The 24,472-nt window shown below is 46.4% G+C and overlaps 1 protein-coding gene across 1 annotated transcript in view; it reads right to left on the minus strand.

Annotated features, from left to right (window-relative positions):
* Nucleotides 1-219: 219 nt before the first annotated feature.
* LOC115131720 (ERC protein 2-like) overlaps nucleotides 220-24,472 on the minus strand; it is a 161,631-nt gene continuing 137,378 nt past the window's right edge. Inside the window, 10 exon segments of the mRNA XM_065003147.1 lie at nucleotides 220-246; nucleotides 1,610-1,692; nucleotides 1,695-1,784; nucleotides 1,787-2,040; nucleotides 2,042-2,235; nucleotides 2,647-2,818; nucleotides 3,109-3,269; nucleotides 3,350-3,482; nucleotides 11,394-11,405; nucleotides 18,980-19,132. Coding sequence (XP_064859219.1) covers nucleotides 220-246; nucleotides 1,610-1,692; nucleotides 1,695-1,784; nucleotides 1,787-2,040; nucleotides 2,042-2,235; nucleotides 2,647-2,818; nucleotides 3,109-3,269; nucleotides 3,350-3,482; nucleotides 11,394-11,405; nucleotides 18,980-19,132 — 1,279 coding nt within the window.

Raw genomic sequence — 24,472 nt, forward strand, 5'->3', positions numbered from 1 at the left:
ATGTGGCGAGGGAGGCAGGCAGGCAGGTTTGGGAGGGGGAGGGAGGGAGGGAGGGCAAGAGTCAGTCAGCTAAACAAATAAATCCACAGCACACAGAGATTTGGAACAGAACTGAAGAGAAAACAGGAAGTGAAAGCGAAAAGGTATGAAAAAGCAGTGTTTCAAAACATCTCACCCCTCAGAACAACATCAGAGCTTTGGTTGTCATCGTTGGCACGATTATGCCCAAATGCCCTCCTCGTCATCCTATTGGTTAGAGTGTTATAGGCCGGCAGAAAAGGTTAGCAGGAAGTGAAGAAAGGGTTATCAAGAGTTAGCATAGGTCAAAGGTTATTATATGACAGCATGTCATGAGTAGGTAAATATGCAGGAGAGAAATGATTGAAAGCACTATATTAAGAGTCATGATAATGTTACACTGTATATAGGATTAATATAGAGAAGAGCAAAGGCATAAAGGCATTGTAAGTCTGGTTTTTGCTTTTCAATCCAATCTGCATTGCTTCCCAGGCCTACTCTGTAATATTTACAGACAGTATTGGTTGAATGGGTTAACAGTGGCCAACTTGATCCAGGCATGAATGTTGAACAAAGCTGAGAATAAACATTGGGTCTATTTTGACCTCACACCAGGAAGGCCCTACAGTAGAGCGGTTATAGGGCCCTGGTCAACAGTAATGCACTATAGGGAATAGGGTACCACTTCAGACACAGCCTTAGAGTTCATCTAAACATAGATTTAAATGCACAATGCAACAGTCTAGCCATTAGACCACCACACCACAACAAGGATAGGAAACAGAGGGACAGCCTGCTTTTTGTCTAATAGTGTTCACAAAAACATCTGTAATGCCTCCCGGGTGGCGCAGTGGTCTAGGGCACTGCATCGCAGTGCTAGCTGTGCCACCAGAGACTCTGGTTTCGCACCCAGGCTCTGTTGCAGCCGGCCGCGACCGGGAGGTCCGTGGGGCGATGCACAATTGGCCTAGCGTCGTCTGGGTTAGGGAGGGTTTGGTCGGTAGGGATATCCTTGTCTCATCCCACACTAGTGACTCCTGTGGCGGGCCGGATGCAGTGCACGCTAACCAGGTCGCCAGGTGCACGGTGTTTCCTCCGACACATTGGTGCGGCTGGCTTTTGGGTTGGATGCGCGCTGTGTTAAGAAGCAGTGCAGCTTGGTTGGGTGTTTCGGAGGACGCATGGCTTTCGACTTTCGTCTCTCCTGAGCCCATACGGGAGTTGTAGCAATGAGACAAGATAGTAACTACTAACAATTGGATACCACGAAATTGGGGAGAAAAGGGGGTAACGTTTTAATGTTTTTTTTTTTAACATCTGTAATTGCAAAAACATAATGGCAATGCAATTCATTCTGAGTAAATACGAGAATGTGGTTTGGAAAAAGTCAATTATGTGCTTTAGTAGCTACAAAGAGTTAAAGCCTTACAATCAATGTTCTGGGCCCATAATCATAAAACATGTCAGTTTTGCCTTTTAGATCATATGATTATATGGACAGGGGGGACCTGATCCTAGATCAGCACTGCTGGTCTGAGATGTTTATAAATCCAGCCCCTGATTGTAAACACAAGAAAGGGAGACATGTGACCTGGTCGTGGGAGGGGCGGTGGCCGGCATGGGGGGGTCCTCTGGCAGGCCCTGGTCCTCCACGGTGGTGTGGGGGCGGGTGGCGGGGTGGCCGCCTTGCTGTTGCGGGGCATGGGGTATGGGGTGATGGGGATGCTGCTGAGGGTGTTGGGGGTGTGGGTGATGGGGGTGGGGGCTTGCTGCAGGGGGCCGTGAAGGTGTGGCTGTGGGTGCTGTTGGGGGTGGGGGTGCTGCTGCTGTGGCGGAGGCCCGTGAGGATGCTGTCCTGGGTGGGGGTGTTGTTGTTGTTGTGGGTGTGGCTGCTGGACTTGCAGCGGGTGCTGGGGCCGTGGTTGGTGTTGGGGCTGTTGGGGGTGCCCCTGCGGGTGCTGTTGGGGATGAGGGGAGTACTGCTGTTGAGGCTGCTGGGGTGAGGGTGTTGTTGGGGTGGGGTCTGGGGTGCGGGGCATGGGGGTACGGGGCGTGCTGCTGCTGGGAATGTGGCGGGTGCTGGTATTGGGGCTGGGGCTGGGGGGACTGAGGCTGGAGACCCAGGTGGGGTTGCTGGGGTAGGGAATGGAAGGGAGGATGGGGGTGGTAGTGGTCGTCTTCATAGCTGTCTGCCATCAGCTTCATCCTGCTCTGTGTCTGTGGAACAAAACACAAACATGTAAGTTCTACAATTTAACACGAGAGACCCAAACACTGAGTTAGTCATTATGAATGGAAGGAGTTGATTGAGTTAGCAAAGAGAGAATAGCAACTGAGTAGCAGAAATAAGCTTATAACGGAACAACTGCTGCTATTGTGAGCAGGTCCTTCCTGCAAAATAGACTTTTTGGATCTCAATGAGACAAACCTGTGTAAATAAAGGCAGGGTTGAGTCAATTCCATTCAAATTCAGTCAATTCAGGAAGTAAACTGAAATTCCAATTCCAATTAAATATTTCTAAATACTTTTCAATGAGAAAGAAATGGAATTGCCATTTCAGTTTACCAACTAAATTGACTTAATTGAAATGGAATGGACCCTGAGTAAAGGTTGAATTAAATGTCTACCTGAGTTGTGTCACCAGTCCTGACCTGCTGTTTTAGCTGGTGCATCAATCTGTCCTTCTCCCTCTTCAGAGCCAGAACCTCTTCCTGGGTCTTCTTCTTCCCAGAGGCAGACAGCTCTAGCAGAGCGATGTTAGCATCCTTCTCACTGATGGCTGCCAGCAGGGCCTGTTGTCTATAGACAAACAAGAGAAAAATATACCAGTCAGCACAGCTGAGACAAAACATGCATCTTTCCCACATATGAAGATAACATAATTTACCATTTCTCACTATTTACGTGAAACAAAAAAGTATTGACATGGCGTTTGAGCATTCACACGACCAAGCCAGTTTTTCTTTATATCCTTGACCTATTTGAATAATTTCACTGCAGTTCTTTTGATTACCATTGTTAAACAGAATATGAACATGAATATGAACATGTTTCATTGCTCTGCTGATGTACGACATCCCATGACTTACTTCATCTCCAGGATCTCCTCCAGCTGTTTCCTGCGCTCCTGTCTCATGTTGGTCAGGTGACCGTCCCTCTCCTGCAGGGACTGCTGGGTAGACGAGAGGCGCTGCTTGGTGGCATCCAGCTCCTGTCTAGTTCTCTCTAGGGTGTTCATCATCTCCTCCAACTGACACACACACACAGGAATTACAGACCTACTGTATTTTCTATGTCTCACACGCACACACACACACTTTATAAACAGACCTTCAGATGCTGACCAAGGTCAATGGTGTTGTCTTTTCGAGGGTCCCCCATTATCTGACCAGGCTTCTTTTCCCCCTGGGGGCCCAGTTTGAGGTTGGGACCCCCCTTCTTAGTAACCTGCTCCTTGGTCTGCCTGTATGGAGAACCACAGATTATGTCAGAGTTCAACCCTCTATCATACTAGTCACCGTCTTACCACACCACTAGCCGAACAACTGGTATCAATGGTTCATACATCCCCTTGAGGCATTACTAAGGCATTACTAATACTTTGTCTACTGTACTTTATAAGTAAATATAGACACACAGAACTCACATACCACACATACAGGGTTGGGTAGGTTACTTTCTAAATGTAATCTGTTACAGTTACTAGTTACCTGTCCAAAATTGTAATCAGTAATGTAACTTTCAGTTACTTTGAGATTACTTTCCCTTTAAGAGGCATTAGAAGAATACAAAAATATATTTTACCAATTGAATGAAATCTATTGCAGGATAAATCAATATTATAATTTACATTGCTGGCTATTAATGGACGTTGGATTTTACTTTATGGGTTGGTTACGTAGGCTTCTTCTAACCGATTGCTTTTTACAACAGATACGATTAGGCTACACTGTAAAAAGTGTCAGATTTACAGTCATTCCAATTGATGTAATATCCTTTGATCTTCAAGAATATGACTTAGAAATCTGTAAATACAGTATATACTATGAAACATTTTAGGAGATCTCAGTTGGGGTCTCAGCTTACTGTTCAGAGTAAGAATAGTAGAATACACAAGGTGAATTTAGAAATGTGGTTGTGCATCAGCAGTTTTTCACTTGTTATGTCAATCAATGACTGTCACTCAACTAGCCATATCAGCTAACAATTATTAGATTTGTAAGTTAGTCAAGCCAATTATCTAAACTTGTATTAATCATGGCTGACTACCGACTGGGCACACAGGGTACGTACCCAGGGGCCACCCATTGATTTTGTTAGTCACTCTCACTCAGATATCATTTACATGGCATAAGTTGAGGCAAAATGTGTAGAATTGCATGTAATTAGCCCTGAATCAGTTACCCAACCAAGGCAGGGCCCCCTAACTTCTCTCCTCCCCACATCTGATGATTAGCAGAGCGGCAGCAGGCTATCTACACTCATAGAGAGCTGGCTCCTGTGGTTGGCGGTTGCAGTAAAAAATAAATATATATATACACATTTCCATTTTTCTCTGCCTCTAGGGCCCCCTACGGGCTTGGGCCCGGGGCTTCAGCTCCTGTAAGCCACTGCATTAAGCAGGCCCTGGATCTGCACTATGCAGCTGTTGCAATAGCACATTTTTCACTGGCTGTCCACTGGTTGCAAAAATAATAATTGGTAGTCAGCTTAAACTTCTTTAGTTCAACCACTATTGGGTTAAACTACACATGTACATTTGTGAACAGCCACCCACTACAAATGCAATCCGTAAGGTGCATAAAGCTAAATTAGAGAGCAGCAGTGTGATTCACTTGAATTCGCTATGTAGATGTCAATAATAAGTGATATCCGTATCGCCATAGACTACATGTCACGCCCTGACCTGAGTATTCTTTGTTTTCTTTATATACTTTGGTTAGGTCAGGGTGTGACGAGGGTGGTATGTGTGTTTTTGTATTTTCTAGGGTTTTTGTACTGTCTAGGGCTTTTGTAGATTTATGGGGTTGTTTACATTCTAGGTGTTTATGTAGGTCTATGGTTGCCTAGATTGGTTCTCAATTAGAGGCAGGTGTTTATCGTTGTCTCTGATTGGAAACCATATTTAGGCAGCCATCTGCTTTGGGTATTTCGTGGGTTATTGTCTATGTCTAGTTGCCTGTGTTTGCACTTTTGTATCATAGCGTCACGTTCGTTTTGTTATTTCGTATAGTTTGTTTAGTGTCTATCTTTATTAAAAGTTGTATGTATTCTAACCACGCTGCGCTTTGGTCTATTCCATACGACGATCGTGACACTACACCACTGCTGTCATCCTTCCCTCCAAGCCTTTATTCAAATGAGATTATCCTTGAATGCCTTTGACAGCAGTCGCACAATTGGAAAACATTGCTTGGACTGTAGCCTTTAACCTCTTAAGTCGACCCTCTACTTTTTTGAACATTTTGTTAAAAATCGCGCAACATTTCAGCGCCCTGCTACTCATGCCAGGAATATAGTACGTTCATATGGTTAGAATGTGTGGATAGGAAACCCTCGGACGTTTTTAAAACTGGTTAAATCACGACTGTGGCTATAACATAACGTGCGTTACATCGGAAAGCGCAGGAAAACCTGATCACAGAAAATGGAAATAAATATCCTTGCGCCACTTCCAGCAATTGTTAACAGTGAGCCGAATTAGATAAGACCGAGCATTCAACTCCCACAGCATCCCCATGTTGTCTAGAGTCTTGTGAATTGAATCATCTTTGATTCTTGGTTGAACCGAAACAGGGGCACCACTTACCTCCGGTCTCCGCCCAGATCATTCCGGAAGAGCTCTCTCGTGAAATTTTTTCCAAGACGACAGCTAATGATTTTTACATCGCCTAAGGATGATTTTTATCGCTTATTAACGTTTACTAATACCTAAAGTAGCATTACAAACGTATTTCGAAGTGTTTTGTGAAAGTTTATCATCTACTTTTTGAATTTTAAAAAATGACGTTACGTTGTGAAATCGCAGTTTTTTTCGTTTATCACACAGTCTACATATAACGATATCTTGGCTTTATATGGCCCGATTTAATCGAAATAAAGACCCAATAGTGTTTATGGGACATCTAGGAGTGCCAACAAAGAAGATGGTGAAAGGTAATGACTGTTTTCTATTTTATTGTGCGGTTTGTGTAACGTGGAATGTGGAACTTTTGAGTTTTAACTAATACTATTAGCATTTAGCGTAGCGCATTTGCATTTCCAGAGCTCTAGTTGGGACGCAAGCGTCCCAAGTAGAAGCAAGAGGTTAAACGCCTATTCCTGCTCTTTTACCGCGATCAAGCAAATACGTTTAGTGTGTCATCATAGTGGTCAGACTCGCTCAGGTGGAACAAACTTGAACGTGAGCCTTTTTTCAATGCTGATTTGAATGTTGTGAGTAAACAGAAAGGTGTCATTTTTTTCTCGCAAACTTCCTTTATGAATTAAAAAGTATTCCTAGAAGAAATCACCTAGTTTTTCAAAAATATCTGAAGTCTGATGATAATATTTTTTTCTGATAATGTAACATATTAATGTATATATTTGTTTGTAATCCATTACTCCCCAACCCTGCACACATATACAGTTGAAGTCGGATGTTTACATACACTTAGGTTGGAGTCATTAAAACTTGTTTTTCAACCACTCCACAAACTGCTTATTAACAAACTATAGTTTTGGCAAGTCGGTTAGGACATCTACTTTGTACATGACAAGTCATTTTTCCAACAATTGTTTACAAGCAGATTATTTTACTTATAATTCACTGTATCACAATTCCAGTGGGTCAGAAGTTTACATACACTAAGTTGACTGTGCCATTAAACAGCTTGGAAAATTCCAGAAAATTATGTCATGGCTTTAGAAGCTTCTGATAGGCTAATTGGCATAATTTGAGTCAATTGGAGGTGTACCTGTGGATGTATTTCAAGGCCTACCTTCAAACTCAGTGCCTCTTTGCTTGACATCATGGGAAAATCAAAGATATCAGCCAATACCTCAGAAAAAAATTGTAGACCTCCACAAGTCTGGTTCTTCCTTGGGAGCAATTTCCAAATGCCTGAAGGTACAACGTTCATCTGTACAAACAATAGTACGCATGTATAAACACCATGGGACCACACAGCCGTAATACTGCTCAGGAAAGAGATGTTCTGTCTCCTAGAAATGAACGTACTTTGGTGCGAAAAGTACAAATCAATCCCAGAACAACAGCAAAGGACCTTGTGAAGATGCTGGAAGAAACAGGTACAAAAGTATCTATACCCACAGTAAAATGAGTCCTATATCGACATAACCTGAAAGGCCGCTGAGCAAAGAAGAAGCCACTGCTCCAAAACCGACATAAAAAAGCCAGACTACAGTTTGCAACTGCACATGGGGACAAAGATCGTACTTTTTGGAGAAATGTCCTCTGGTCTGATGAAACAAAAATAGAACTGTTTGGCCATAATGACCATCGTGATGGAGGAAAAAGGGGGAGGCAACATCTCAAGACATCAGGATGTTAAAGCTTGGTCGCAAATGGGTCTTCCAAATGGACAATGACCCAGAGCATACTTCCAAAGTTATGGCAAAATGGCTTAAGGACAACAAAGTCAAGGTATTGGAGTGGCAATCACAAAGCCCTGACCTCAATCCCATAGAAAATGTGTGGGCAGAAATGAAAAGGTGTGTGCGAGAAAGGAGGCCTACAAACCTGACTCAGTTACACCAGCTCTGTCAGGAGGAATGGGCCAAAATTCACCCAACTTATTGTGGGAAGCTTGTGGAAGGCTACTCAAACCTGTGACCCAAGTTAAACAATTTAAAGGCAATGCTACCAAATACTAATTGAGTGTATGTACACTTCTGACCCACTGGGAATGTGATGAAAGAAATATAAGCTGAAATAAATCATTCTCTCTACAATTATTTTGACATTTCACATTCTAAAAATAAAGTGGTGATCCCAACTGACCTAAAACAGGGAATTTGTACTTGGATTAAATGTTAGGAATTGTGAAAAACTGAGTTAAAATGTATTTGGCTAAGGTGTATGTTAACTTCCGATTTCAACAGTATGTGAGTAATACAATGATGACTGTTAGACTCATTAGAAACACATGCAGATGGACACAACAAAACACAAGAAAAATTAACACAAATATATATATATATATATACACTGAACAAATTATATACAAGATGTAAAGTGTTTTTCCCATGTTTCATGAGCTGAAATAAAAGATTTTCCACATGCACAAAAAACATATTTCTCTCAAGTTTTGTCCACAATAAATTTACATCCCTGTTGGTGAGCATTTCTCGTCTTCACCAAGATAATCCATCCACCAGACAAGTGTGGCATATTGATTGAACAGCATTATCATTACACAGGTGCACCTTGTGCTGGGGACAATAAAAGGCCACTCTAAAAAGTGCATTTTGTCACATAACAATGCCACAGATGTCTCAAGTTTTGAGGGAGCTTGCAATTGGCATGCTGACTGCAGGAATGGCCACCAGAGTTGTTGCCAGAGAATGAAATGTTTCTTTGTCTACCACAAATCGCCTCCAATGTAATTTCAGAGAATTTAGCAGTATATCCAACCGGCCTCACAACCACAGACCACGTGCAACCACGCCAGCACCGGACCTCTACATCCGGCTTCTTCACCTGCGGGATCGTCTGAGACCAGCTACCCGGACAGCTGATGAAACTGTGGGTTTGCACAACCGAAGAATTTCTACACTGTCAGAAACCGTCTCAGGGAAGCTCATCTGTATGCTCATCGTCCTCACAAGGGTCTTGACCTGACTGCAGTTCTGCGTCGTAACCGACTTCAGTGGGCAAAATGCTCACCATCGATGGCCACTGGCATGCTGGAGAAGTGTGCTCTTCACGGATGAATCCCAGCTTCGACTTTACCGGGCAGATGGCAGACAGCATCACGTGGACGAGCGGTTTGCTGATGTCAACATTGTGAACAGAGTGCCCTATGGTGGTAGTAGGGTTATATTATGGGCAGGCATAAGCTACAGACAATGAACACAATTGCATTTCATCAATGGCAATTGAATGCACAGAGATACTGTGACAAGATCCTGAGGCCCATTGTCGTGCCATTCATCCGTACACAATTCTGGAAGCTGAAAATGTCTCAGTTCTTCCATGGCCTGCATACTCACCAGATACATCAGCCACTGAGCATGTTTGGAATGCTCTGGATCGACGTGTACGACAGCGTGTTCCAGTTCACGCCAATATTCAGCAACTTCGCACAGCCATTGAAGAGGAGTGGGACAACATTCCACAGGCCACAATGAACAACCCAATCAACTCTATGCGAAGGAGATGCGTCATGCTGTATGAAGCAAATGGTTGTGACACCAGATACTGACTGGTTTTCTGATCCACGCACCTACCTTTTTTTAAGGTATCTGTGACCAGCATGCACATGTGTATTCCCAGTCATGTGAAATCCATAGATTACGGCCTAATGAATGTATTTAAATTGACTGATTTCCTTATATGAACTGTAACTCAGTAACATTTTGAAATTCTTGCATGTTCAATTTATATTTTTGTTTAGTATATACAGTGCATTTGGAAATTATTCAGCACCCTTTCCACATTTTAGTACATTACAGCCTTTTTTTCCCCTCATCAATCAAAACACAACACCCCAAAATGACAAAGCGAAAACAGGTTTTAAGAAAACATAAATACTTTATTTACATAAGTATTCAGACCCTTTGCTATGAGACTCGAAATTGAGCTCAGGTGCTTCCTGTTTCCATTGATCATCCTTGAGATGTTTCTACAACCTGATTGGAGTCCACCTGTGCTAAATTCAATTGATTGGACATGATTTGGAAAGTCACACACCTGTCTATATAAGGTCCCACAGTTGACAGTGCATGTCAGAGCAAAAACCAAGCCATGAGGTCAAAGGAATTGTCCGTAGAGCTCTGAGACAGGATTGTATCAAGGCACAGATCTGGGGAAGGGTACCAAACAATTTCTGCAGCATTGAAGGACCCCAAGAACACAGTGGCCTAGATCCTTCTTAAATGGAAGACATTTGGAACCACCAAGACTCTACCTAGAGCTGGTCGCCCGGCCAAACTGAGCAATCCGGGGAGATGGGCCTTGGTCAGGGAGGTAACCAAGAACCCGATGGTCACTCTGACAGAGCTCTAATTCCTCTGTGGAAATGGGAGTACGTTCCAGAAGGACAACCATCTCTGCAGCCCGCTTGCAGTTTTCCAAGAGGCACCTAAAGGACTCTCAGACCATGAGAAACAAGATTATCTTTGGCCTGAATGTCAAGCATCACGTCTGGAGGAAACCTGGCACCATCCCTACGGTGAAGCATGGTGGTGGCAGCATGTTGTGGGGATGTTTTTCAGAGGCAGGGACTGGGAGACTAGTCAGGATCAAGGGAAAGATAAATAGAGCAAAATACAGAGAGGTCCTTGATGAAAACCTGCTTGAGAGCCCTCAGGACCTCAGACTGGGGCGATGGTTCACCTTCCAACAGGACAACGACCCTGAGTAAACACCCAAGACAATGCAGGAATGGCTTAGGGGCAAGTCTCTGAATGTCGTTGAGTGGTCCAGCCAGAGCCTGGACTTGAACCCAATCTAACATCTCTGGAGAGACCTGAAAATAGCTGTGCAGCGATGCTCCCCATCCAACCTGAGAGAGCTTGAGAGGATCTGCAAAACAGTTTGTGAGAAACTCCCCAAATACAGTTGTGCCAAGCTTGTAGCATCATACCCAAGAAGAATTGAGTCGTTAATCACTGCCAAAGGTGCCAAGCCTGTAGCATCATACCCAAGAAGAATTGAGTCGTTAATCACTGCCAAAGGTGCTTCAACAAAGTACTGAGTAAGGATCTGAATACTTATGGAAATGTGTAAATGATAACTTGCAAACATTTAAAAAAAAATGTTTTGCTTTGTCATTATGGGGTATTGTGTGTAGATTAATGAGGGGGAAAAACTATTTTATCCATTTAAGAACAAGGCCGTAACGTAAAAAAATGTGGAAAAAGTCAAGGGGTCTGAATACTTTCCGATTGCACTAATATACACTCAGGTTAGACATACAGGTACTGTAATTGACACGGAAATTTGAATGCAAAAACAATGAACAACATTCAGGAGATATGAGACACAGATGAGATAAAGACAAGTCCATGTTAATACAGTATGTTCAGAGATCTCTGAAATGACTCACAGGTTTAGGCACCAGAGTTAGAATAGTAGGGGGGAAGTCGCACCTCTCAGGTGTACGGATGGGGCCGGTGGTGGGGGGGATTCTAATGGAGGTTCGCTACTTACCTGGGAGCTAGGCTGCAGGTGGAGAAGAGGAGGAACAGGAGGAGGAGGAGGTGTAAGGAGGGATGGCAGGACAAGAGGAAACAGCAGACAGAAACAGGAGACAGGAGAAGAGTAAAGAAATGTAACATTAGTATCATAACAGAAAAGAAGGACAACAGAGGACCCATAACTAGAATAAAGTGTACACAATCAGAGACAGACAGGGAGAGATCATCATCATCATAAGAGGCACCAATGAGAAACAGTCACTGGAAAACACAGACATAGCTAACGCGGGATGCACAGGATACACCTTCTCCTCTGACAGCCAGGTTAGAGTCCTGTATTAGCTGCTGGCTGCACAGCCTGTGAGTGCGGGGCAGGCATGCAGTCAGTCAGAAAAGGGGACAGAAGACACTAGCTGTGATGGTGAGTGAGGTTAGGCTAGGAGGAGGGGAGGGACAAGAGAGCTAGTATAGCTAAACAGCAAGGAGAAGAGGAGACCAAGTGGGCAAGGCAGCAAGGGAACCAGTCAAGGGAGCCATGGCAGACAGCCAGAAAGAGGGGGACCAACCAAACAACTGGGGGGGTACAGTACATACAGACCCTACCTACTAAACAGCTCACTCACTGAGCAGAACATTGTTGACCTGGAGCACAGCAGCTCTAGTCATGCAGACAAGACTACTAGGCTGAGAGCTAGCCTTTACATTGGGCACAGCAAGCTAGACAGGGAAGTGGAGAGGGCAGGGAGATCAGGGCGGAGGTCAGTGTAGAGAAGGTGGGAATCACTGTTAGTAGTAGGGTGGAGGTATCGAAGCAGTGAAGAGTGAGGATGGTTCTGGAGAAGGGTTAGGGATGAAGGTATCAGAACAGACAAGGGTGATGATGTTTCTGGGGGAGGGGTGGAGGTATCAAAACAGAGAAGGGTGAGGGTGGTTCTGGGGGAGGGTTAGAGGTGGAGGTATCGGAACATCGAATGGGTTGGTTCTGAGGGAGAGTTTGGGGTGGAGGTGGGCAGATGGGGGTCAGGAATGAGCAGGGGAAGCAGCGTGCCCACAGCAGTAGAAGGACTAAAGACAGGACCTTCCTACTCTCTTAGAAAAAAAGGTACTATCTAGAACCTGAAATGGTTCTTTGGCTATTCCAATAGAGTTGTGGCCAAAAGTTGAGAATGACACAAATATTAATTTTCACAAAGTCTGCTGCCTCAGTTTCTATGATGGCAATTTGCATATACTCCAAAATGTTATTAAGAGTGATCAGATTAATTGCAATTAATTGCAAAGTCCCTCTTTTCCCTCTGTAAATTAACTGAATCCCCCCAAAAAAACATTTCCACTGCATTTCAGCCCTGCCACAAAAGGACCAGCTGACATGTCAGTTATTCTCTCGTTAACACAGGTGTGAGTGTTGACGAGGACAAGGCTGGAGATCACTCTGTCATGCTGATTGAGTTTGAATAACAGACTGGAAGCTTCAAAAGGAGGGTGGTGCTTGGAATCATTGTTCTTCCTCTGTCAACCATGGTTTCCTGCAAGGAAACACGTGCTGTCATCATTGCTTTGCACAAAAAGGGCTTCACAGGCAAGGATATTGCTGCCAGTAAGATTGTACCTAAATCAACCAGTTATCGGATCATCAAGAACTTCAAGGAGAGCGCTTCAATTGTTGTGAAGAAGGCTTCAGGGTGCACAAGAAAGTCCAGCAAGTGCCAGGACCGTCTCCTAAAGTTGATTCAGCTGCGGGATCGGGGCACCACCAGTACAAAGCTTGCTCAGGAATGGCAGCAGGCAGGTGTGAGTGCATGATATTCTGCAAAAGGTACAAGGATTGGACTGCTGAGGACTGGGGTAAAGTCATTTTCTCTGATGAATCCCCTTTCCGATTGTTTGGGGCATCTGGAAAAAAGCTTGTCCGGAAAAGACAAGGTGAGCGCTACCATCAGTCCTGTGTCATGCCAACAGTAAAGCATCCTGAGACCATTCATGTGTGGGGTTGTTTCTCAGCCAAGGGAGTGGGCTCACTCACAATTTTGCCTAAGAACACAGCCATGAATAAAGAATGGTACCAACACATCCTCAGAGAGAAACTTCTCCCAACCATCCAGGAACAGTTTGGTGATGAACAGTGCCTTTTCCAGCATGATGGAGCACCTTGCCATAAGGCAAAAGTGATAACTAAGTGACTTGGGGAACAAAACATCGATATTTTGTATACATGGCCAGGAAACTCCCCAGACCTAACTTAATCCCATTGAGAACTTTTGGTCAATCCTCAAGAGGCGGGTGGACAAAAAAAAAACACAAATTCTGACTAACTCCAAGCAGTGATTCAAATCAAATCAAATCAAATCAAATTTTATTTGTCACATACACATGGTTAGCAGATGTTAATGCGAGTGTAGCGAAATGCTTGTGCTTCTAGTTCCGACAATGCAGTGATAACCAACAAGTAATCTAACTAACAATTCCAAAACTACTGTCTTATACACAGTGTAAGGGGATAAGGAATATGTACATAAGGATATATGAATGAGTGATGGTACAGAGCAGCATACAGTAGATGGTATCGAGTACAGTATATACATATGAGATGAGTATGTAGACAAAGTAAACAAAGTGGCATAGTTAAAGTGGCTAGTGACATAAGAATGCAGTCGATGATCTAGAGTACAGTATATACATATGCATATGAGATGAATAATGTAGGGTAAGTAACATTATATAAGGTAGCATTGTTTAAAGTGGCTAGTGATATATTTACATCATTTCCCATCAATTCCCATTATTAAAGTGGCTGGAGTTGGGTCAGTGTCAATGACAGTGTGTTGGCAGCAGCCACTCAATGTTAGTGGTGGCTGTTTAACAGTCTGATGGCCTTGAGATAGAAGCTGTTTTCAGTCTCTCGGTCCCAGCTTTGATGCACCTGTACTGACCTCGCCTTCTGGATGATAGCGGGGTGAACAGGCAGTGGTTCCGGGTGGTTGATGTCCTTGATGATCTTTATGGCCTTCCTGTAACATCGGGTGGTGTAGGTGTCCTGGAGGGCAGGTAGTTTGCCCCGGTGATGCGTTGTGCAGACCTCACTACCCTCTGGAGAGCCTTACGGTTGATGGCGGAGCAGTTGCCGTACCAGGCGGTGATACAGCCCGCCAGGATGCTCTCGATTGTGCATCTGTAGAAGTTTGTGAGTGCTTTTGGTGACAAGCCGAATTTCTTCAGCCTCCTGAGGTTGAAGAAGACGCTGTCAGTGTGAGTGGACCAATTCAGTTTGTCAGGAACTTAAAACTTGCTACCCTCTCCACTACTGATCCATCGATGTGGATAGGGGGGTGTTCCCTCTGCTGGAGTCCACAATCATCTCCTTAGTTTTGTTGACGTTGAGTGTGAGGTTATTTTCCTGACACCACACTCCGAGGGCCCTCACCTCCTCCCTGTAGGCCGTCTCGTCGTTGTTGGTAATCAAGCCTACCACTGTTGTGGTCCGCAAACTTGATGATTGAGTTGCGTGCATGGCCAGTGCAGTCGTGGGTGAACAGGGAGTACAGGAGAGGGCTCAGAACGCACCCTTGTGGGGCCCCGTGTTGAGGATCAGCGGGGAGGAGATGTTGTTGCCTACCCTCACCACCTGGGGCGGCCCGTCAGGAAGTCCAGAACCCAGTTGCACAGGGCGGGGTCGAGACCCAGGGGTATCGAGCTTGATGACGAGCTTGGAGGGTACTATGGTGTTGAATGCCGAGCTGTAGTCGATGAACAGCATTCTCACATAGGTATTCCTCTTGTCCAGGTGGGTTAGGGCAGTGTGCAGTGTGGTTGAGATTGCATCGTCTGTGGACCTATTTGGGCGGTAAGATTGGAGTGGGTCTAGGGTGTCAGGTAGGGTGGAGGTGATATGGTCCTTGACTAGTCTCTCAAAGCACTTCATGATGACGGAAGTGAGTGCTACGGGCGGAGTCGTTTAGCTCAGTTACCTTAGCTTTCTTGGGAACAGGAACAATGGTGGCCCTCTTGAAGCATGTGGGAACAGCAGACTGGTATAGGGATTGATTGAATATGTCCGTAAACACACCGGCCAGCTGGTCTGCGCATGCTCTGAGGCGCGGCTGGGGATGCCGTCTGGGCCTGCAGCCTTGCGAGGGTTAACACGTTTAAATGTCTTACTCACCTCGGCTGCAGTGAAGGAGAGACCGCATGTTTTCGTTGCAGGCCGTGTCAGTGGCAATGTATTGTCCTCAAAGCGGGCAAAAAAGTTATTTAGTCTGCCTGGGAGCAAGACATCCTGGTCCGTGACTGGGCTGGGTTTCTTCTTGTAGTCCGTGATTGACTGTAGACCCTGCCACATGCCTCTTGTGTCTGAGCCATTGAATTGAGATTCCACTTTGTCTCTGTACTGACGCTTAGCTTGTTTAATAGCCTTGCGGAGGAATAGCTGCATTGTTTATATTCGGACATATTACCAGACACCTTGCCCTGATTAAAAGCAGTGGTTCGCGCTTTCCAGTTTCACGCGAATGCTGCCATCAATCACGGTTTCTGGTTTGGGAATGTTTTTATCGTTGCTATGGGAACGACATCTTGACGCACGTTCTAATGAACTCGCACACCGAATCAGCGTATTCGTCAATATTTCCATCTGACGCTTGTCGAAACATGTCCCAGTCCACGTGATGGAAGCAGTCTTGGAGTGTGGAGTCAGCTTGGTCTGACCAGCGTTGGACAGACCTCAGCATGGGAGCCTCTTGTTTTAGTTTCTGCCTGTAGGCAGGGATCAGCAAAATGGAGTCGTGGTCAGCTTTTCCGAAAGGGGGGCGGAGCAGGGCCTTATATGCGTCGCGGAAGTTAGAGTAACAATGATCCAAGAATGGGCTGCCATCAGTCAAGTTGTGGCCCAGAAGTGAATTGACAGCATGCCAGGGCGGATTGCAGAGGTATTGACTCTTTGCACCAACCTCATGTAATTGTCAATAAAAGCCTTTGACACTTATGAAATGCTTGTAATTATACTTCAGTATTCCATAGTAACATCTGACAAAAAATATCTAAAGACACTGAAACAGCAAACTTTGTGAAAAATAACATTTGTGTCATTCTCAAAACCTTTGACCATGACTGTAGGAGAACCCTTTGAAGAACTGTTTTTGTTTCCAAGTAGAACCCTTTTGGTTCCATGCAGAACCCTTTCCCCAGGAACCAAAAAGGATTCTCCTAGGGGGACATCCATTATGGAACCAATTTTCTAAGAGTGTACAGAAGCTACACAAAACAGCCAAAACACAAAAGGCCACAGACAAAAAGTGTGTGTGTATGTGTGTGTATGTGTGTGTGTGTGTGTACATGCGTGTGTGTGTGTACATGTGTGTGTGGAATCAGTGTCTGGTTATTGTCTATGTGTAAGGTACATGGGAGCTGTACTGCATTTGCTACAGTACAGATCCCATAATGGTTCTATGTTGTAATTGAGAGTGAGTTCATGGTAAAGGGAGGGAAGAGGGCATACAGACTGTCAAATTAAATATCATCCAGGAAATGAAAATAAATACATATGATTCAGTATATACAGTGCAATCGAAAAGTATTCAGACCTCCTGACTTTTTTTCACATTTTGTTTTAAGTTACAGCCTTATTCTGTAACTTTTTTCGTTTTTCCCCTCATCAATCTACACACAATATCCCATAATGACAAATCAAAAACAGGTTTTTAGATTTTTTTTTCAAAAGCATCAAAATATAAAACAGAAATATCACAGGGTATTCATACCCTTTACTCAGTACTATGTTGAAGGCCCTTTGGCAGCGATTGTAGCCTCCCTTTCTTCTCTGCAGATCTTCTCAAGCTCTGTCAGGTTGGATGGGGAGCGTCAATTGCAGTCATTTTCAGGTCTCTCCAGAGATGAATGATCAGGTTCAAGTCCGGGCTCTGGCTGGACCACTCACGGACATTCAGAGACTTATCCTGAAGCCACTCCTGCGTTGACTAGGCTGTGTGCTTAGAGTCGCTGTCCTGTGGGAAGGTGAACCTTCGCACCAGAGGTCCTGAGCGCTCTGGAGCATGTTTTCATCAAGGATCTCTCTGTACTTTGCTCCGTTCATCTTTCCCTCGATCCTGACTAGTCTCCCAGGCTGTGCCACTGAAAAACATCCCCACAGCATGATGCTGCCACCACCATGCTTCACCGTAGGGATGATGTTATGTGCCTTTTACTGGGGAGTGGCTTCCATCTGGCCACTCTACCATAAAGACCTGATTGGTGGAGTACTGCAGAGAAGGTTGCCTTTCCAGAAGGTTCTCCCATTTCTTCAGAGGAACTCTGGAGCTCTGTCAGAGTGACCATTGGTTCCTTGGTCACCTCCGTGAACAAGGCCCCTCTTCCTTAATTGCTCAGTTTGGCCAGGAGGTCAGCTCTAGGAAGAGTCTTGGTGGTTCCAAATGTCTTCCATTTAAGAACGATGGAGGCCACTGTGTTCTTGGGGTCCTTCAATGCTGCAGAAATTGTTTGGTACCCTTCCCCAGATATGTGCCTCGACACAATCCTGTCTCAGAGCTCTACGGACAATTCCTTCGACCTTTGTTTTTGCTCTGGCATCTACTGTCAACTTTGGGGCCTTATATAGATAGGTGTGTGCCTCTTCAAATCATTCCCAATCAATTGAATTTACAACAGGTGGACTCCAATCAAGTTGTAGAAACGTCTCAAGGATGATCAATGGAAACAATGGAAACAGGATGCACCTGAGCTCAATTTCGAGTCTCATAGCAAAGGATCTGAATACTTATGTAAATACAGTATTTCTGATTTTTAATACATTTGCAAAAAACTGTCATTATGGGGTGTTGTGTGTAGATTGATGAGAAAAAAAGAAAACAAATCCATTTTAGAATAAGGCTGTAACGTAACAAAATTAGGAAAAAGTCCAGGGGTCTGAATGCTTTCCGAAAGCATTGTATGTGTTGAAACTGACTTACTGTATATGAGAAATATATGCCATCCTTATGGCTTTCATATGTGAAATCATATGAATACAGTAGAAGTTCAGTATTAATACAAATATGAAAGTATTGATTCATACATGATACTACAGATTCATTTTTTGATATAGTTTGTTTACCAGGCTCCTTGTTTAGGTGGCAGGTAGCCTAGTGGTTAGAGTGTAGTACTAGTAACCGAAGGTCGAATCCCCGAGCTGACAAGATAAAAATCTGTCGTTCTGCCCCTGGACAAGGCATTTAACCCACTGTTCCTAGGCCGTCATTGAAAATAAGAATTTGTTCTTAACTGACTTGCCTAGTTAAATAAAGGTAAAGGAAAAAGATATTAGATTGAGTCATAAAGTGTGTGCAGGCATGGGTGGAGAAGCAGGCTGAAGACATGCGCAGACACACGTGCACAAAGATGCATATACAACATGACTACTGGCGCAGGATTTTGCAAGACTACTGCTGTAGAGGTTGCACAACAGATCTAGTGATCTTTACATAACACGGATGGGCCGATGGGCTTCTAAATCACACCAAATCAATTCAAAGGCGAGACCATATGCAGGTGCAGTCGCAGACGTAAACCACGAGGGCAGCCTTGCTGAAGTGCCAGGGGCAGAGCACTCACTTTCCCAGGAAGTCCCACACCATGCCCCCAATCTGCTGGGGGGCAGCGGACACAGGGGGGAGCGGGTCAGGGGGAGCTCTACCACCGGGACCGTGACGAGGGACGGGGCCAGGGCCGAAACCAGGGCGAGGGACAGGGGCAAGGTGAGGGGGGCTGTGACAGGGGAAGTAGGAGGAGAAGCGTGAGAAGGAGGGTGAGGGGAAAGTGTTGGAGAGAGAGAGAGAGAGAGGGAGAGACAGAGACAGAGAGAGGGAGAGACAGAGACAGAGAGGGAGAGACAGAGACAGAGAGGGATATGGAAGAAGAATGAGAATGACACACTGAAATGCAATGGAGCCGTATTACTGCTAGGGGATGCTCATGTGGCGAGCACATACAGTTTGACCTACCTGGACAGACCCTTTTCTGCAATATTTTACACTAAAATGGCCAATCCAAAGTCTAAAGATGAAATGTTCTATTCATCAATACTCTATAGGTATGATGTAGATTTTCACTATCAGCCAGCATAGTACCGGGGGGCACCAGAGCAGCACAGTACAGTCCAAGATTTACAGGATGACGTGACATCCACATATCAAGACCGGAGTAGATTAACTACACAAGAGCACATTTAAGCCAAATTGCACAGAGTTACAGGAATAGCAATAAATAGCATAGCAATAAAGCAGTCACCACAGGGCCTTTTGGAGAGGACCATGCACATCCAGTGCCTTGTCATACAAATCCAATGAGCTTTCACCTTCACTGCACATTGTAGGGGTTTCACCCATAGCCTTGCTTGCTCACTAAAAAAACTATTCAAACCTCCATTCATACTGTGACTCAATCAAGTGATTTGTAGTAATTAAATAAGACTTTCAACAGTAAGTATGTCACAACTCCCACCGAAGGTGGCTCCCCTGCCTGTACCTGTGTCTAATTGTGTTTTCCTGATGTGCTTCCTTATTTAAGCCTAGTAAACCTGCCCTTGTTTTGTGCGGGATTCGTTTTGTGTTACGTGTTGTGTCGTTGGGTGTGTTAGTGCTCCGGACCGCGTACCCTGTGTTTTGGGTTGGATAGTATTTTCGCGCCCTGTGTTTTGGGCATTGTATTTTGGTGCCAGATTAAAGTGCACTTTTCCCTTTGGAACTCTCTGCTCTCTGCGCCTGATTCTTACCTCACACACCCAGTCAGCTGTGCAGAATCCCGCACCTTCTGTTATGGAATCAGCAGGAGCAGCCGCACCTCCTCTCCCATCGATGGAGGAGAGGGTCCTCCATCACACCACCATTCTCCACCGAATAGGATCGGCAATGGATCTGATGATGGAGAGGATGGACCGATGGGAGAGGAGTGGCGTCTGGCGCTCCCCAGGGAGTATGATGGGACGGCGGCTGGGTGTCAGGGGTTCCTCCTCCAACTGGAATTATACCTGGTGACCGTCCGTCCTAATCCCTCAGGGGAGGAGAGCGTGAGCGTCCTCGTCTCCTGTCTGACGGGACGAGCCCTGGAGTGGGCTAGCGCAGTGTGGAATGGCCCAGACTCGGCGAAGGATCACTACCCCGAGTTCACCTGCCGATTCGGAGCTGTGTTCGATCACCCACCAGAGGGTCGGGCGGCAGGTGAACGGCTGCGACAGGAGACGAGGAGCGCGCAGGATTTTGCCCTGGAGTTCCGGACCTTGGCCGCAGGAACGGGGTGGAACGACAGGGCTTTGATGTAGCCTCAGGGAGGACGTCCGCAGGGAGCTAGCGTGTCGGGACACCACCCTCACCTTGGATGAACTCATAGACATGTCCATTCGTCTAGACAACCTGCTGGCTGCCCGCGGGCGTCCGGAACAGGCCCTGTTGTTTCCACCCCCAGGCCCTCCTGCTCCCATCCCCATGGAGTTAGGGGGGGCTGCATCGAGGGGGACCGGAGGAGGAGTTTCCTCCTGCACCAGTCGTGGTCGGCAAGAACACACGGCCGACCGGTGCTGGAGGAGCTGGTCTGGAAGTCGGGAGGGCAGACGGAGCACTGCTCGGTCACCCCAGGTGAGTCAGCACCAGACTCACCCAGAGACTCCTGTCGGTCATATGTTTGTGTTAACCTCTTTTCCTGGGTTTTCTCCCTCTCTACAGCATAAGGCGCTAGTCGATTCAGGCGCAGCTGAGAACTTCATGGATCGTGGGCTCGTGTTAAGGCTAGGGATTCCCCTGGTGTCGTTAGACCTACCTTTCCCCGTGCACTCCTTAGATAGCCGACCATTAGGGTCAGGAGTGGTCAGGAAGGCCACGGTGCCACTGGACATGGTAACGCAGGGGGGTCATGAGAAGCGGATTAGTCTATTCCTTATTGATTCACCTGCGTTTCCAGTGGTGTTGGGAATTCCCTGGCTAGCTCATCACAACCCGGTGATTTCATGGCGACAGGGGGCTCTTAGAGGGTGGTCAGAGGAGTGTTCAGGCAGGTGTATAGGAGTTTCCATTGGTGCGACTACGGTGGAGAGTCCAGACTAGGGTTCCACCGTGCGCATTCCCTCTGAATATGGCGATTTGGCTATCGCCTACAGTAAGAGGAAGGCGACCCAATTACCACCCCATCGTCGAGGGGACTACGCAATAGACCTCCTGGTGAACGCTGCACTTCCTAGGAGTCACGTGTACCCATTGTCCCAGGAGGAGACAGTGGCTATGGAGACATATGTGGCTGAATCACTGGGACAGGGGTACATTCGGCCCTCCACATCACCCGTCTCCTCAAGCTTATTTTTTGTGAAGAAGAAGGAGGGAGGTCTGCATCCTTGCATTGATTATCGAGGTCTATATTCTATCACAGTGGGGTTTAGTTACCCACTACCTCTCATCGCTACGGCGGTGGAATCATTTCACTGGGGGCGCTTCTTCACAAAACTGGACCTGAGGAGTGCGTATAATAAGGTGCGTATCGGGGGAGGAGATCAGTGGAAAACCTAATTTAGTACTACATCTGGCCATTATGAGTACCTCGTCATGACATATGGGTTGAAGAATGCTCCAGCCGTCTTCCAATCCTTCATAGACGAGATTCTCAGAGACCTGCGCCGGCAGGGAGTGGTAGTGTATATCGATAACATCCTGATCTATTCTGCCACACGCGAGGCGCACGTGTCTCTGGTGCGTAAGGTACTTGAGCGACTGCTGTAGCATGACCTATATGTCAAGGCCGAGAAATGCGTGTTCTTCAAACAGGCCGTTTCCTTCCTGGGTTATGGTATTTCCACCTCCGGGGTGGTGATGGATTGTGACCGCGTTACAGCCGTGCGTAATTGGCCGACTCCAACCATGGTGAAAGAGGTGCAGCGGGTTTTAGGGTTTGCCAATTACTACCGGAGGTTTATGTGGGGTTTTGGTCAGGTGGCTGCTCCCATTACCTCACTGCTGAAGGGAGGTCCGGCGCGCTTGCGTTGGTCAGCAGAGGCGGGCAGAGCTTTCAGTCGTCTGAAGGAGCTGTTCACCAATGCACCCATGTTGGCGCATCCGGACCCCTCTTTAGCGTTCATAGTGGAGGTGGACGCTCGGCCGCCCTTGTTCTTTTCTTTTCGAAGAAGCTTGGTCCGGCAGAGCGAAACTATGACGTAGGGAACCGGGAGTTGTTAGCTGTAGTCAAGGCTCTGAAGGTGTGGAGACATTGGCTTGAGGGGGCTAAGCACCCTTTTCTCATCTGGACTGACCATTGTAATCTCGAGTATATCCGGGCAGCGAGGAGACTGAATCCGAGTCAGGCTAGATGGGCCATGTTCTTTATCCAGTTTCGCTTCACCATCTCGTACTGGCCAGGCTCCCAAAACAGTAAAGCTGACACGCTGTCCCGCCTCTATGATACCGAGGAGCGGTCCGTCGAGCCAACCCCCATTCTTCCACCTTCATGTCTCGTGGCACTGGTAGTATGGGAGGTGGAAGCGGAGATAGAGAGGGCATCACGGTTAGAGCCTGCCCCCCCTCAGTGTCCAGCAGGGGCTCAGTATGTGCCGAGGGGTATCCCTGATAAATTAATACACTGGGCTCATACTCTACCCTCCTCGGGTCATCCTGGCATCGAGAGGACAGTGCGGAGTCTTAGGGGAAGATATTGGAGGCCCACGTTGGCTAAGGACGTGAGATTTTATGTCTCCTCCTGCTCAGTTTGTGCTCAGAGCAAGGCTCCCCGACACTTGCCTAGAGGGAAGTTACAGCCCCTCCGTGTTCCACAATGGCCGTGGTCATACTTGTCGGTGGACTTCCTCACAGACCTTCCCCCGTCCCAGGGAAGTACGACGATCCTGGTCGTTGTGGATCGGTTTTCTATGTCCTGCCATCTCATCCCGTTGCCCGGTCTCCCTACGGCCCTGCAGACTGCGGAGTCCCTGTTTACCCATGTCTTCCGGCACTATGGGGTGCCTGCGGACATCGTTTCTGATCGGGGCCCCCAATTCACGTCCAGAGTTTGGAGGGCGTTTATGGAGAGGCTGGGGTCTCAGTCAGCTTGACCTCGGGTTTACATGCCGAGAGTAATGGGTAGGTGGAGCGAGTAAACCAGGATATGGGCAGGTTTCTGCGGTCATATTGCCGGGACCGGCCAGGTGAGAGGGCGAGGTATGTTCCTTGGGCTGAGCTCGCTCAGAACTCCCTCCACCATTCCTCAACGAACATGTCTCCCTTCCAGTGTGTGTTGGGCTTAAAGTCCTGGAGGAGGATAAACGAGGTGTGTTACAGGTTACAACTTCCTACTTATTATCGTATTAACCCCTCGTTTAATGTGTCTCTCCTCAGGCCGGTGGTGGCTGGTCCCCTTCAAGAAGGTGAGGTGCCTGAGGTTCCTCCGCCGCCTCTGGACATCGAGGGATCCCATGCGTACACAGTACGTGGCATACTGGACTCGAGACGCCGGGTGGGGGCCTACAGTACCTCGTGGACTCCCGCGCTGCGGGAGCCGCGTGTTGGAGGGGGGGTTACTGTTACGACTCCCGCCAAAGTTGGCTCCCCTGCCTGTTCGGCCGGTGCTCGGTGGTCGTCGTCACTGGCCTACTAGCTGCCACCGATCCCTTTTCTGTTTGTTTTGTCTTATTAGTTGCACCTGTGTCTAATTGTGTTTTCCTGATGTGCTTCCTTATTTAAGCCTAGTAAACCCGACCTTGTTTTGTGCGCGATTAATTTTGTGTTTTCGCGCCCCCGGGGTTATGGGCATTGTATTTTGGTGCCAGATTAAAGTGCACTTTTCCCTTTGGAACTCTCTGCTCTCTTCGCCTGATTCTTACCTCACACACCCAGTTAGCTGTGACAAAGTAATAGTATTGCCTTAGACGTTAACCCAGGTATATGGTGTTAGTCTGATAATCAGTTCAATAAATATGCTAATCTTTATCTATAATTCTGTCTGTTTCTCTATCCATAGCACTTCCATGCTTACGCCACACCTCCAACTACTCAACATCAATATATATATTTATCTATTATAAGACCTACAGTGCCTTCAGAAAGTATTCAAACCCCTTGACTTTTTACACATTTT

Source organism: Oncorhynchus nerka, linkage group LG2 (genome assembly GCF_034236695.1).
Source record: "Oncorhynchus nerka isolate Pitt River linkage group LG2, Oner_Uvic_2.0, whole genome shotgun sequence".
In the NCBI taxonomy this organism is placed as follows: Eukaryota; Metazoa; Chordata; class Actinopteri; order Salmoniformes; family Salmonidae; genus Oncorhynchus; species Oncorhynchus nerka.